The sequence below is a fragment of the Conger conger genome, chromosome 7 (genome assembly GCF_963514075.1).
Source record: "Conger conger chromosome 7, fConCon1.1, whole genome shotgun sequence".
Lineage (NCBI taxonomy): Eukaryota > Metazoa > Chordata > Actinopteri > Anguilliformes > Congridae > Conger > Conger conger.
Window position 1 is genome coordinate 54,332,862 of NC_083766.1, and position 15,138 is coordinate 54,347,999.

Consider the following 15,138-nt stretch of genomic DNA (forward strand, 5'->3'; position numbering starts at 1 on the left):
CCAGGATTCATCTTGTTTGGCCTGGTAAATGAGAACAAGGTTGTGGCATGGTGCCAGCAGCCAATCCCCTTGGGGCGGCCAACATGTCATTGGCTCCTCTCTTTCCCCTCTCTGAACCTGGAAACGCGGTCATACAGCACGCTAAACCATGCTCTTTTCATTGTAAAAAGAAGAAAAACTATAGCCTCCTCACCACCCCCACAACCTCCCAACTCTTCAGTTTAAATAAAAAAAAGAATAAAAAATATACTGCCTTCTCATAGAGAGAGATGCTGAAACGTAAAGGCTTTTTTTTTCTTTTTATATTCAGAAGGGGCAAGCATTTCTTATTTCCCATTTTAATAAGCATTCATTCAACGTTTTTGTTTTGCTATTGATTCCTTTAGTCATATCCGTTATTATTCGCTTGCTTTGCAGTTGCAGTTTTGCTTTTTTATTTTAGTATTTTTTCTTATTTTTTTGTAAAGAGGCTGTTTCAATCAGGACAGGAACACGGTGATTTTATTCTTTTTGATATTTTTTAACCAGCCCCCCTCTGTTGAGGGTCATTCCGGGGGGGAGGGGGGGGGGGTCCCTACACAGTCTGGAAGGCCTTGGTCTGGGCTGGGATCATGACGGGCGTGGCCCCCATCCTGGTCAGGTTCCCGGGGCTGAGTTTTGGGGTTCCTGCGGGCTCGGGGGTCTTGGGGGCCACCTGCGTGTAGGCCGGGGGGGTCTGGGGGAAGCCGGGGGGCTGCCCGTTCTCCTTGAGCGCGGCCGGGGCGGGCGGGCGGGGCCGGGGCCCGCGGGGGGCGCTGGTGTGCACCATGGACTGCGTGGAGGAGGTTCCCGAGCGGGAGCTCCCGGACCGGGAGGAGGAGAGGGAGTTGGGCTTCACCAGCTTGGCCTTGGGGGCCTCCGCGTCCTCTCTGAGGGGGGAGGGGGAGAGACAGAGAGCAGCGTTCAGATTCCTGCCCGAGACGCTCCATCGGCAGGATGAAAACATTTGTAAATATTGTGCGCAGCAATCCATTTATACACTAACACAGATGAATAATCAGTAAACACTGTAAAAACGAGGATAACAGTGACTGGTAGTCCAGGCCAGCATAGTTTGAACCACACTACAGTGATTTGATACATTTATGAATACAGATTTTACGTGTTTTAGTCGTATCATATTTTCTGATTCTACTTGCCATTATTACAGGTTCTCACTGCACTGTATACACGGTCCTCAAGGGAATCCGGTCACCCAAGTTAAGATAGACTCAGTGTGTAAGCCAGCTGCAACCCGCTCCATATTTCAGGAGAACGCGTGTGACAAGCACGCTCTCCCTCTCGTGATTGTATTGGGGAACCAGACCCGGGGGTAGCGTCGCACACTGGAACAGCGTCTCAGTGAGGATGACCCACACGTCCGCCCCGTGCTCTGTTATCTCTCGTGTGATTAAAATAAGCGTGCATTGATAACGGGGATACTGCAAAGATCCTACTCTCCCTCAAGGCATGAGTTAAAATGGAGGCGCACAGCTGTCCTCAGTTCCTCCCACGGTTTGCGTGCCGGGAAACGGGACTGATGTCATAATCCACCGCAACATCATCTGTTACTGTTATTTAACACAACACACGGTTGCCTTCCATCAACATCGAAAAGGGGAACGTTAAGCCTCAGCGAGTACACTATATATTTCTGTGAAGCTCCTATAAACAAGGGGAAAATATCACTATTTTCTTCTGTACTCCTCCTAACCACAACACTCCCAACCGAAAATCTGCATAATTGATACTCAATCATCCTCCAAAGCTACATTATTCATTCTGACACTCTCAAATATGCATATGCTGCAGAAAAATAACAAAAATAATGCAGAAATTAAGTAACTAAATAAAACAAATAGTTAGATTTAACAAGTAACAATCATCAGCATCTATGATTAATAATACAGCACACTGGGAGTGATGCATGCTGGGAGCTGTGGTAGGCAGAGTCTGTTGGTTGTGGGTGCTGATTGGTTGAAAGGATATCTGCTGGGGGCAGATTGATTGGGCAGATGCAGAGAGTGGAAAGCTGACCTGATCTCATTGGGCGTCTCCTCTTCCTCGTACTTCTTCTTCTCCTTCTTGCGAAGGACGAGCCACACGATGAGGATGATGAGGAGGACCCCGAAGGACACGCCCACCACGGCACCCGCCACCACGCCCACTCCACGGACATCTGCGCGGAAGGGCGTGAACACATTAACACACGCACACATGCAAATAGAAATGTACACAAATAGATATTCACAGACACACACACACACACACTCATCCAACACATGCGCATATACATACAAGCGCACAAAGATCACGCATGGGCACGCATGTTCTGTTTCTGTCCTTCATACGCCGTGGCGTAAATCCACTTCTGCCCCTATGACCAACGTCAGCCGTTCCTCTCGGCATCATGGGAAAAGCCCGGAGGCACGCCGTAAATCACCGCGCGGTTTGCGCGCCGGCTTCCATTCCCGCCGCGGCCCCTCCGCTTATTCACTCTTCATTTGCTTTTTTTATTTCTTCTTTATTTACCCATTTTGTTTCGAATGTGATATACGGTATTCCAATCCGATTTCACAGCTGACTGCTGAGGGCCAACGGAGGGCCAGCGCTGAACCGAGAAACGAAATAAAATGGGGACCTGCAAATTGTGCTGCGTGCACGCACTGCCATTTCCCCTCAAAAAAACCACACGGAAAGTGAGGCGAATGCTCCCGTCAAATCAATCATTGCCCAAATTGAAGTGCGCCCTAGTCAGCGAATCGTCAGCAAGATTACGGGATCTGCAGAGAGTCCCCTCCATGGTTTAAACCTTAAATAAAGGGATGAGAATGCATTATGTCGGAATTACTGGAGCATGTGGTGCACGGGTAAAAACAGCGGTAAATGCGTTGGTGCAGTGTGTGTGTGTGTGTGTGTGTGTGTGTGTGTAGCTGCGCTGTGGGGTTTTGAAAATGGAGTGGTCCGTACCATTGCGATCGCAGTAATGCCTTGCAAATGTAAATGTGTTGGTGCAGTATGTGTGTGTGCGTGTTTATGTGTGTGTGTGTGTGTGTGTGTGTGTGTGTTGTGTGCGTGTTTATGTGTGTGTGTGTGTGTGTGAAGTTGTGCTGGGCTGCTATGAAAATGGAGGGTCAGTGCCTTCCCGGTCATACTACTGCCACACACACATCAATGCGCTGATGCAGTTTGTGTGTGTGTGTGTGTGTGTGTGTGTGTGAGTCAGACCTGGGTCAATTACGTAATTGTTTCTGATTAATTTCTTCACTTTAATGAGCTTGTCTGGTGTATTGGAACCAATCAAATACTCCCAAAAAGTGCAAACCCTGGCCTTCTGCTCCTCTTGCTTGGCTCAACTGCACCAGGTGAGATCTATTGAACAGTGATGTAATGGACCCAGGTCAGGCGTGCGTGTGCGTGCAGCCTCGCTGCGGGGTCAGTGCCACGGCGGGCACAGCGCGGGTTCAGGGGTCGGACGCTCACAGTGCATGGTGACCTCGATGATGCAGCTCTCCTCGCCCACGTCGTTGCTCGCCGTGCACTTGTAGACGCCCGCGCTATCGTGAGTCAGGTTCCTGAGGGTGACGATCTCAGGGTTCTTCAAATCTGGCATACAGCAAAGAAAGAGACATCACAATATACTATTTTTGGGAAAGCTTATCTGTAAACAACAACAAAACAATTTGACATTACAATACGGGAAAGCTCATTTGTATTGGTTCTTCAAATCTGGTAAACAACAACAACAAAAAAATCTGTTCAGTTAAGTCATTTCAAACACAATATGTGTCAGATTTTCAGGAAAACTCATCTGTATTGCCAAAATGAAAAGGTCAAAACTTGTGTCAGCAACAACTAGCAACAAAGTAAAAAGTATACTTAGGCATGAAGCATATCCTATTATCCAAGAGAAACTTTCACAGCTTGCTTTTCATTTCTGCAGCTGGTCATTTACTGAAGTATTACAGGATAAGTGCCTTACTCAAGGGAGCAATGGACGTTCCCCACCTGAGAATCGGACCTGCGTCATTAACCCAGTTGGCTAACCGCTAATGCTACAATGCTGGCGGTTACACTAGGGTTGCCAGATTTTAAACAGGAATTTCTGTTTTTAAAATTATTTGTTGAGGCCCCCCATCTTGCTTGTGATAAGCTAAATCTGGCAACCCTAGTGCCGTTACACCTCAGTCAGTAACATCCGCCACCTGCGGGCCAGGTCTCCATGTTTAACACGCCAAGCTAGACACGATGAACTAGACAAGGTCTAGCAGCTTAGAGAGTTAGCTGCTGGCAGGTAAGTCCTCAAGATGATTAACCTGACCATGCTGTCAGCAGCCAGTGTAAGACGTGTGATGTGTCGCGCATCACGCCCTTTCTGCCGAGGAGATGAAGTGACAAGTGTTCTCCACAGCCTCTGATACACAGACCATCCGAGCTGACTAATACGAGACAGGCTAGCTCCCGTCCTACACGTGCTAACAGTGTTAACATCGAAAGAGTACAGTATGGCACACAGCGTCATCTTCTCTTCACTGCTGCCAGGCACCTGTTATTATATATTACATGTTTTCCTACAGCGCTTAGATAAACGAGATTAACGACACGCGGCGCTGGCTTGATTTATCGCCCAGTGAAACGGGGCCCGGGCAAGTGTTGTTTCTCAGAGGCTGTTAATTCTTTAGCGTTAGCCGCGGCTGTTCACTCCGGATGCTAAATTCAAGTGGGACGATGTTTAATACTGATAATACGGAACATGACAGAGTGGCAATACACCGCAAAATAAAATGACATGACTGGCTGAACAAAATGACAGTATGAACCTTGTATGAATGGAATATTTCGCGTGTTTTGTTTTTGAGAACAGACATTACTGCAGTACTAGTGCTTCCATTGTATTTGTACTACACTGTACATTTAGCATGAACCAAACCCTTTATCCTAGCAGAGCCTCTACCTGAATTATAAAATAATCCCAGACTCCTTTGCTAAATGCATCTGATACAGTACCTTTCATGAAATGTATCAGACTACCACACGTTTACTGAAATGTGTAGACACAGTAGATCCCTTCGCTCTTTATCCGAGTGCGCACTCCAGCAATCGTTATCGATCAAGACTGACCTTTGACTTAAAATGAAAAGAAATGAGTAAAAGGTATTTCATTGCGTTTGAAATGTCACCATTACGCAGGGCACTTCAAGGGTAAGTGTGGCTGTATTCAGCGGGAGAAAGGGCTAGTTGATGGGTGCAGTTTGAGTGCTATTTTTTATATGTAACTGAACTGTGGGCATTGATGATGCATTTCACGATGTGTCATAAGTGTGCAGATTGTGGAGTTGCAGAGTTAGATTAAAATTCAGTTCATTCAGTTCAGGGAATTGATCAATCCCTGCTGTAAAATCCAGCTATGCTAGCTGGTCCTGCTTGAAAATCGAGCTGATCATAAACTGTTCTAGCTGGGTATAAGCTGGTCGACCGGCTTCCAGCTATTCCAAAACATAGTTTGAGCTGTCAACCATGTCAAGCAGGGAGCTGATCGGAATTGGTCAACCAGCTAAACCATGACAAGCTGGAGTCAACCAACTACCAGCTGTTTCAAAACCATGCTTGAGCTATTCTTTTCAGCAGGGATAACGGGAATTGCAATGCACTTGATCCGCATGTAAACCCGCTTGTTGTGGCCATAGTGTTGATGGGAGGATGATGAAGGGAGACGAAGGCGCAGGGAAGCTTCTCACCGATGAGTGCCAGGGGCGGCAGTCTGCCCATGAGGCGACCCTTGTCCAGAACCCGCTCCCACTTGTACTGGATGGGATCGGACCCATCAGCGGACCGGCAGCTCAGCTTCACGTCACTGCCCTCCAGGAGACGACCCTCCATCCAGCACCGGGGCTTGGAGGGCTTGACTGGAGAAACATACGTGTTTGTTTATCCATCTATACATTCATCCATCCATCTCTACTGTGTACCAGTGGTCCTCACTCCTGGTCCTGGAGAGCCGCAGGGTGTGCTGGCTTTTGTTGTTACTCTGCATTTAATTGATCAATTAAAGGAGTTAATTACACATTTAACTCACCTCACCTGGTTTCTTGGGTCTGAATTGGATGCTGCTATTAAGGTGAAAACAAAAAGCAGCACACACTGCGGCTCTCCTGGACAAGGAGTGAGTAAATACTAATCTATTCATCTCCATCTGGTCCTGGAGAGACACAGAGCCTGCTGATTTTGTTGTTACTCTTGATGAGCACAGGAATCGAGCAGTAAAGCAGTTGATTACACAGCTAACGCAGGTCCTCTGGTTTCTTGGGTCTGAATCAGTTACTGATCTTAAGGCCAAACAAGAAGCAGCAGACCCCGTGGCTCTCCCAGACCAGGATTCAGAATCACTGATCTATAACATTTATCTAATAAACACGACGCACAATCATCAACACATCTGTGATAGTGTCAATGTGAAAGTGGCAGTTTTTGTTGCTCTGTAGTCCCTTAGTAGTCTAAACTTAGACTACATTGTTCTCCTCACGCCCCACCCGTCTGATGTGTAGTCAGCACACACACTCCTGCAGTCACAGGCACCTGTTCGACACACACACACACACACACACACACACACACACACACACACACATCCATAAACACACAGACACACACACACACACACACACACACACACCTATTGAACATCTGCTTCTCTCATTTTTGCTGAAGGGTAGAAAGTCTGCCCTAACGTTCAGTAAAAGAACAATTACTGGACTGAGGGAGGCAGGGAACTCTTACATCTTGTAGCTCTGTCAGAAGCACTTACAGGGCTCCACACAGCAGCCTTCGGCTCCACTGCCAGGTCATTATGTTTGTGTTGAACAAGACAAATGCTAATGTTCGTCTTTGAGAACCCAACGTGTCATTGCAAAGCTATGGGCAATTTGCACAAATATATGCGTGCGTCTGCTAAAATGTCTTCATGCGGGAAAGAGAACGACGGCGAGAAGGAATAACAAAGGTGGGGTTCAAACATCCAACTGACGACTGCGCTAACTCGCCTGCGTCCTTTTTAAACGGCTGCTGTGGTAAACGTGCGTCATATTCAAATTCTCTAAATGCTCCTACATTTCCTGCCTGACGGCTGTTAGCGCTCAACAATTTACTGACCGGCTTCTCAGTGCACGTGGGGAATGTTTTGTACTTCTCTGTGAAAGAGAAGGAAAAAAAACCCACCTGAGATAAAATGTTTGGTGGCTTTGTCAAGTTATAGCCGTTTGGCCTCAAGGGAAAAGGAAATCTATGGCATCTTTCCCTCCGATGCCCTGACTGCAACAGCAGGGGAATAATGGAATTCTCACAACTATGATGGAGAAAGTGGATGTCCCAAGTACTTCAGTTAAATCATTTAGAACACCTACACGCTCACCAACACACACACACACACACACATACACATACAAAATACTGTAGTACATATTTTATAGACATGTTATAAAATATGTACTATGTTTCAGAGCTGAAATATTTTACCTGTAAATTCGGCACATGTTCCTTCAACGTTATTTTTGTCCACCATTTTGTGACATACTGTAAGCCTCTGTCACTTCACCATGCAATTTTTAACATGGTGACATATAAATAACTGTGATAAAATACATACAGGAAGCATGTTAAGTACAAGCACCTAGCAACAAAATCTAAGAATTTTAAAATAGGTGATTTATGGTGAATGGATTGTGCCATTAACACTTTGAAGAGGAATTTTAAATTTAAAAAAAAAAAAATTCTATGTCAGTGTACTAGAACTCAATTGCTTTCAAGTACCAGTACACACAGACAAGACACATAGCTCACACAGGGTTAATCCCACAATTATAGGTGTGATCATAACTTTGACTTTGTTTGAGATGTATCTTTGCCAATTCTTTTTTTAAAACAGTTTTCTTGTAACCGGTCTCTCTTGAAAAAGATATCTTGATCTCACCGAGACCACCTGTTTAAATAAAGGAATAATAATAAATAACCCAGTTCTACAGCCCCTTTCCGTACGGAGCGGAGCGGAGCTGCCGGTCTCAGACTCACCCAGGACTATGAGGTTGACGGAGGCCCACTGGTACTTCCCCCGGGTCTTCACCTTGCAGCTGTACTCCCCGGAGTCCGTCAGCATGAGGTCGTTGATGAGCAGCGAGGCGTCCCCTTTCATGTAGTCTCCCGCGAAGGCCAGCCGGCCGGGGTCGTACCCGCTGGGGTCGTACACCCTGGCCCCGAAGTAGGTGAAGACCTGGGGGGGGGAGAAGAGCGGTGTGGTGTTATGTCTCCCCCTGCAGGCCCGGAGGCAGCGCTGCGCTCCCCTGCCGTCTCCTGTCATGAACGCGCAGGAGGGAGAGCTGCGGTGGGCGCAGCTAAATGCTACTGTCGTGCTACGTTAGCCTTGTGCTGGCCTGAGGCTCAGGTGCTGCGTGTGTGTGTGTGTGTGTGTGTGTGTGTGTGTGTGAGAGTGTGTATATGGAAGTGCACTTGTCTACCTATCCAACAGGGGACCACAGTGTGATTACCCGTCCACAAAGAGGGGGTATAGAAACCATAGGCGACATAGATATGTGTGTGTGTGTGTGTGTGTGTGTAAGTACACTTGTCTACCTATCTAACAGGGGACCCTAGTGTGTTTACATGTCCATGAAGAGGGGGCATGGAGACTACCGGGGATATAGTTGTGTATGTTTGTGGAAGTGAGGGCGTGTCAGACCTGGGTCAATTATGCACCTGTTTTGGGTTCAAGTACTTTTCTGTGATCAATTGATCTTGCCTGGCACAACTGAGCCAACTGAGAGGAACAGAAGCCAGGGTTTGCACTTTTTGAGAGTGTTCTTAATAGGTTTTAATACACCAAACAAGCCAATCGAAGCAAATGTATTTGAATCCAATAACATAATTGACATAATTGACCCAGGTCTGGTGTATGTTCGTGCTATTGTGTGTTCGTGCCTGTGTACGCATCAGAACTCCCTCTCATCCTCTGTCACTTTTTCTAAGTTTGGGAGAAGCTCTACCCGCCATATTTGCATTTGTTAGATGGCCCAGAGGTATCCTAGAGGACCACTATGGTGGTCTCCACACATTCCCACCACCTCCGCAGATGCTCGGCTATGTTGAATACAAATTCTTTCCAGACAAAATAATCATTTATTCATTCCGCCACGTGCACTACTGGGTTCCCTATCAATTTTTCAAATGTTTGATTTTAATTAATGGAGCCGTCGGTGTAATCTCCTGCTTAAATATTAAAATTGATGCTCCCATTCCACTTCCATTTCCTTCCTTCTTGCTATGTTAAAACTGGGTTTGAAGATTGACTTTCAACGAGAAGGTGACGTTGTCCTTTTTATGTGACGGGGTCAAGACTTACAGCAAAGCCTCGACATTACACAGGAAAACACGGCGTGGGAAAAGCTGTTTGTTTTCTGGCCAAACGGAGGTATGGCAGAACAGAGCGATGGAGTGATTAAGATGTTGGAAGTGAAGTCTGGGACCTTGTTATGAGCGTGAAACTGCTCAGTGTAACAACAACAAACAACCCACCCATTGGGGCTCTTCATGGATGACAAAGCCAATTTTCAGAAGCCGTTTTATACCTTAAAGACAGCAAGAACATTTAGAAAAATAGAAAGAATGAGACTGGATGAATACGTTTTGACGTTTTTTGGCATGGATGGTTAGTGACAAGAACCATGTTAAATAAAAGCCAAATCCAAATAAACCAATGGATACATTACATAATAGCTCTTCATTTGATGCCAAATGTCACTTGTTTGTTTCAAACGAGACCAATATAGCTAGAGCTAGAAATAGGGAAATAAAAATGTGTAAATCTAATCATTTCAGAAGTACAGTAATCAGTTAGTAAAGGACTCAATTATTTTATCCAAAATATCCCATCCCCATCATATTATCACTTTGTTCAGGCAGATTTAACATTTTGATTTGCTGTGGACAAAATGGCATTTTTCTGTTACCATAACAGAAAACTGGGGAGGTGAACAAATTGAATACTGCCCCTGGTGGTATGGATTAATAAAGTAAGATTTCCAGGACCATCATAAGAAAACCAAAATCTCTTGAATATGAGTTGTAGAGTGTTAAATGTGGATGGGGACCATGTAGCCGGGCCGGCTAACAACAAGCAGACAAAGGTCCTCACAGTAAATGTGCTAGCTAGCACCAGAGAAGTTGCCAAAGTAACACATGGATTTAGTCAACCTCTTAACTTAATCTATTGGTTAAGCCTTTGATAGCTTGCTATAAAACACTGTAATCACAGACATCTTTCCGGAGGTGCTTTTATTAGCTACAGCTGTGAAACTCCTCTCTCAAAAAAGTGTTTATCAATGTGGTTGGCCAAACAAGGAAGAACAACCGCAGAATGCAAGCTACCCAGTGCAAGCAAATTACTTGCTTACATTCCTAGCATTTGATGAAAGCAGTGGTTTGGAAGATGCCTTATAGGAATGGAATATAGTACCAAATTATATTACAAATATACAATCTTATGGAGGCAGAAACTGTTTTCAAGACCAGTGCTAGATGCTATCTAGATTTTAGGCAAACTAGATAGATAAACTAACATTGTTGGGCTGAATGGCTTGTTCGTCAGTATATTATGTTATGTTATGTTATATTCTCTCTGGGATGTTCTCTCACCACTCTCTGCTTGGAGTTGGGCTTCTGCAGCAGCCACTCGATGTCCAGGTTTGTGTCCTCCGCCTGCCAGAACTGGTGGTGGCACGGCAACGTGGCGTTGTCCCCGACGACCTTCTTCATCTCCGTCTGGGCGCCCACGCTCATCTGGCCCAGCAGAACTGCAGGGAGGAACCAGAACCAGGATGTTTAGGGAGCTGGTATCACGATGCCTGGGTGGCTGAGCTCACGAGTGGGGGGCGATGCGGCATGGCTCCATGGGCTCGTCGAATATTTGAGGGAGGTGTAAGTATACATCAGAAGAAGCAAGATGTGATTAACAAACAAAAAAGCTATGGTAAATTCTGTAGGTCTCACTGGGCTTTGTTGCAGAAAACTCTGCAAGTTACTTCTGGTCCCCTAAAATGGAGGGACTACATATAAAAAGGGATGTAATTCCTACATGGATTGCCCAATATGGATGTAAATAGGCCTTTGGTAATAGGGTAAATAAGGTAAATTACGATCATATTAATGGCTTCATTTCAAATCCAATGTGCTGGAGTACAGAGCCAAAACAACAGAAATTGTACCACTGTCCAAATACTTACAGACTGCACTGTATGTGTTTGCGCAAATGTGTATGTGATATAAATGAGTATAATTGACTTTTTGGCAGCAGAGCAGATGGTTGTAAGGCTAGAATATACACAACACTCCTCCCTTCTCTGTTTGTCAGTTTATGCTCATTGAAATTAGAAATAGGCTGGGTGACTAAATAGCAGCGAGATCTCCCAGCAGAATCACATCTGGTATCTGAGCAGGGGGCGGTTGTGTGCTGAATAGGCATACCAGTATATCTTATTTAATTTTAAGCGGCATTTTGCAGCACAGCCTAGGTAACCCTGGAAACGCGGCGTCCGTCCGTACGCTTGCAGGAGACCCTGTCTCTCTCTCTCTGCGTCCCTGAACTGAACCGCAAACTCCTACTAGCGCTCTTTCAGGTACCCGCCGTCACTTGGCAAAACTTCAGATGTGGGATTAAAAAAAAGAAGGCTCTGCAGTGCTAAAAGAGCTAGCCAGCTGGCACCCGGGGGGGATTTAATCACTCTTTCTCTGTCCCTGTTCTTGGGTCACTGGAAGCTGCTTATTAGCACAAATTGACCCCCTCCCCATTTTGCAGTTTAGGCATTTAACAGAGGCTCTTATCCAGAGTGACGTACCCAGAGTGACGCACGCGGATTTCATTCCTTTTTACGTACAATCCACTTATACGGCTAGTTATGTATGCGCAAGTGAACAATGCGCTTACAACTTTGGAGTTGCAAATACGCTTCCCTAATCACTGTCACACTGCTGCTCCTCAATTTCAGATAGCGTCCAAATTCATCAGTGACCTGTATCCATCAAGGACGTGAATCCACATTGTCGTGACCGTGTTGCGCTTTTAACACTCTGCCGACAACCTCAGGATATCGCCTGAGGAAAAAGAGCTCTGGTACGAACGCGGCAACGCAGGAGTTAAAACTTGCCCTTCATTTTCAGAGGTAGGAAGCAATTGTCCGACAGAACTCACAGCTCAGCAAAAAATATAGCTGCAGCCCTAACGTATCCCGTCCGAACCAGAACCCCCCTCCCCGCCACACGCACCCGAGAGATACTCCTGTTCATTACCTATTAATGCGGCAGTGTAGAGTCATTTGTCTTTACGCTTGCCGATACTGCCTGGGATCTTGCGGAGGTGCCCGGAGTGTTAAGTGCTCCGAACTCGGGAGGCCCGCCCGGCTGTAGCTGCCATCCCTGATTAGTTTCGGAGACGGAGCCGGTGTTGGCACGCCGGGCCGGAGAAGCGGACTGGGAAGCGGAATACGCAGTGCGAACCGTCGCCGCCCGTGGCCTGATAGCGTAGCCCTGTCAGCGCGAAGGGGAACACCGCACCAAACCCGTGTTTCTCAGGAGGCCGAAACGAAGGCCTTGGGGTCAGCCTGCCACTGCCGCCGTGCTTAAAGACGAGCCGGAACGGACGTTAGAGCAGCACTAGCTTCAGCGATATGACGTATACAGATCTTTCGGGGGATTTTGGGGGATATGAAAGGTGGGGAGTCGATTTGATCTACGTCAAATGAGGTGGTGACGTCAAATGGGGATGTGTGCCCCAGTGTGAAAGGATATTGATCGGAGGGGAACGGACATACTGGTACAATTTTCCAGGAAGTGGACGGAAAAAAAACTTTGGTCTGAAAATTACAATTCAATTCATTTTTTTGGAATACATACTTTAAGATCAATTTCATTATGAAGAATTCACTAAACTGAATAATGTCTTTAAGTTGTAAAAGTGGTTAAACAGATTATGGGGTCCTACTTCATGCCATTATGGGAGAAACCCTCAGATGGCTGATTCTTAGGATGGGATAATATGGATTTGTATTAGATGGACAGCACACAACAATTGAGGAAAGTAGGCCAACTCACTCCATAAAGCTCATGACAATTTATAAGTTAAAATGACCGCAGTGAAAAAAAGGACTTGATTTTTAATATCTGCTGAAAATACAATCTGAAGGAATAAATTTGCTCTTTTCAGAACAAATCGCTTGGACGTGTTGACTGCGAATTCGTTCTTGTGTGCCTGGGGTGAGAATCCCCCCTCAACGACAGAGCTGCATTAACACAAGCGCGATGCGTGACTTCGGGCTATACTCACATCCAAGTCCATATTGACCTTTTCATGGTCGGCTTTGATCACCCGGAGTCCTTCCGATTGACTTCCCAGTGCAAATCTCCTTTTCAAACTAACACTGGGTTTACACAGAGGAGATTACAAACCACTCCAGCTCGAGTCTCGCTTTCACAGATTCAGGCTGAGAGGTTAACACATTTCATCTCAGAAATTAAAGGTAGGAACACCGCTTCCAGAAAAGACTTTAAGCTGGGAAATTTGGGGGAGCTTTAAGACCTTCCAGGCTGCATCTTGTCTCGAATGCCGGCGAGTCTGGAGCGCTGTTCAAATTCGGAGTTAAGGAGTCCACTTGAGCCTGGGAACTGCAGAACGTCACAATCACGATAAAGAAGCTATGTTAATGACCCAACGGCTCCAGAAAGCTCCGGCATTCCTCTCCGTCCTGCCCGCCTGGATCGCCATTGACAGCAGACTGTGGTTTTTGGCCCTGCCGGGAGCGTTTCGAAGGAGGGGGAAACGCAGAGTAATTAACACGGGCGAACCGAAACAGCTTGGCTGGGAGACGGCGCTCATTTAAGCGAGTGCTGCCACCAGTTTCTATGAAAATGCCCTAGGGGGAGTTGTGCTCCAGTAAATTCTGCTCCCAGCAGACTTCTGCAATCTTATTATAGCACAGCCGGTAGGAGGCGAAGGCCACTTGCCCTTCAAGACGCCCCAAAGTCACACCACGCGTCCCAGAGAGAGAGCCAGCTCCGAGGCTCCGCAAACAGCGAGGAAAAACTCCGGATCTGAAACTCTCAGCAGCTGAGAAATTATCATTATCCCCGTTATCATCGAAATGTCAACGCAAGCGGCGCCGTTTATGGACGCAGAAGTAGACCGCCGTCCCGTGATCCTACAGACAGCAGGCCCGCAGACAGTAAGCCATGTGACAGTCGGCTACATTGGTCAGGACGGGATTTGCATTCGGGTGCCACTCATCCATATTTCACAAAGAGCGCATTGCACGTATGTGCCATGCAAGCTGATGCGCTATGCAAATGACTGTGTGTGTGTGTGTGTGTATGTGTGTGTGTGTGCTGCAATACCGTATGCAGTCTATTTATTACAGACAGGGTAAATCAATCACGCTCAGCGCTGGTCTTAGAAAGGTCTCAGAATGAAATATGGCACGCATTATGCTTTCATAGCACAGCTAAGCAACAGACAGCAAGGTGTTGGGCCCGGCGGTAAAGGAAGGCCCTGCTGCTCTGTGTACAAAAAGCCCAGACGCAGTTGTTGGCACAGTATTGAGCTTTATACTGTACCCTGCTTGCTAGGGTCATCAAGCAAACAATAAAAAATAAGAGAGGCGGTATTACTCAAGATGGCCTGAGGTACGGTGATAAATATTTACTTTGCTACTGAGCTCGCCGAGTTTTTCGGATTTCCATTTGTGGAGAAACAACATACATAAACCGCCAGCCTCCAGCAGACTGGGCTTGTTTTCAGAGCGCAAACATGGCAAATTAAGGAAGAACGCTGAATTATTCAAAGACCCCGGTCTACACTAAAAAAAATAAGTTGCCTGAAAATTCACTGTCACCAAACTTACTTGGTTACTGTATGACCTTTTCCCTTTGGCTTTGTATTTTACCGTTTTTGACTGCATCGATTTGCACCTAGTGAGGAAAGGCAGACGCACTCGGACCATGTTTCCAAACCCAGCCTCCATTGTATCAGTGGCCTGACGGGACTGAAGATCCTATGCTTCTCCGAGGACTCAAGATGGAGGCAAGAGC

General features: G+C 46.4%; 1 protein-coding gene across 2 annotated transcripts in view; it reads right to left on the reverse strand.

Moving 5' to 3' along the window:
* Window positions 1-574: 574 nt before the first annotated feature.
* The window catches only part of LOC133134036 (CXADR-like membrane protein), a 59,448-nt gene continuing 44,884 nt past the window's right edge, over window positions 575-15,138 (reverse strand). For both annotated transcript variants that reach the window (XM_061250400.1, XM_061250401.1), the window contains exons 2-7: window positions 10,699-10,856; window positions 8,083-8,281; window positions 5,757-5,924; window positions 3,502-3,624; window positions 2,056-2,197; window positions 575-908 (exon numbers count right to left, since the gene is read on the reverse strand). In XM_061250400.1, the coding sequence (XP_061106384.1) occupies window positions 575-908; window positions 2,056-2,197; window positions 3,502-3,624; window positions 5,757-5,924; window positions 8,083-8,281; window positions 10,699-10,856 (1,124 nt within the window). The remainder of the gene's footprint in view (window positions 909-2,055; window positions 2,198-3,501; window positions 3,625-5,756; window positions 5,925-8,082; window positions 8,282-10,698; window positions 10,857-15,138) is intronic.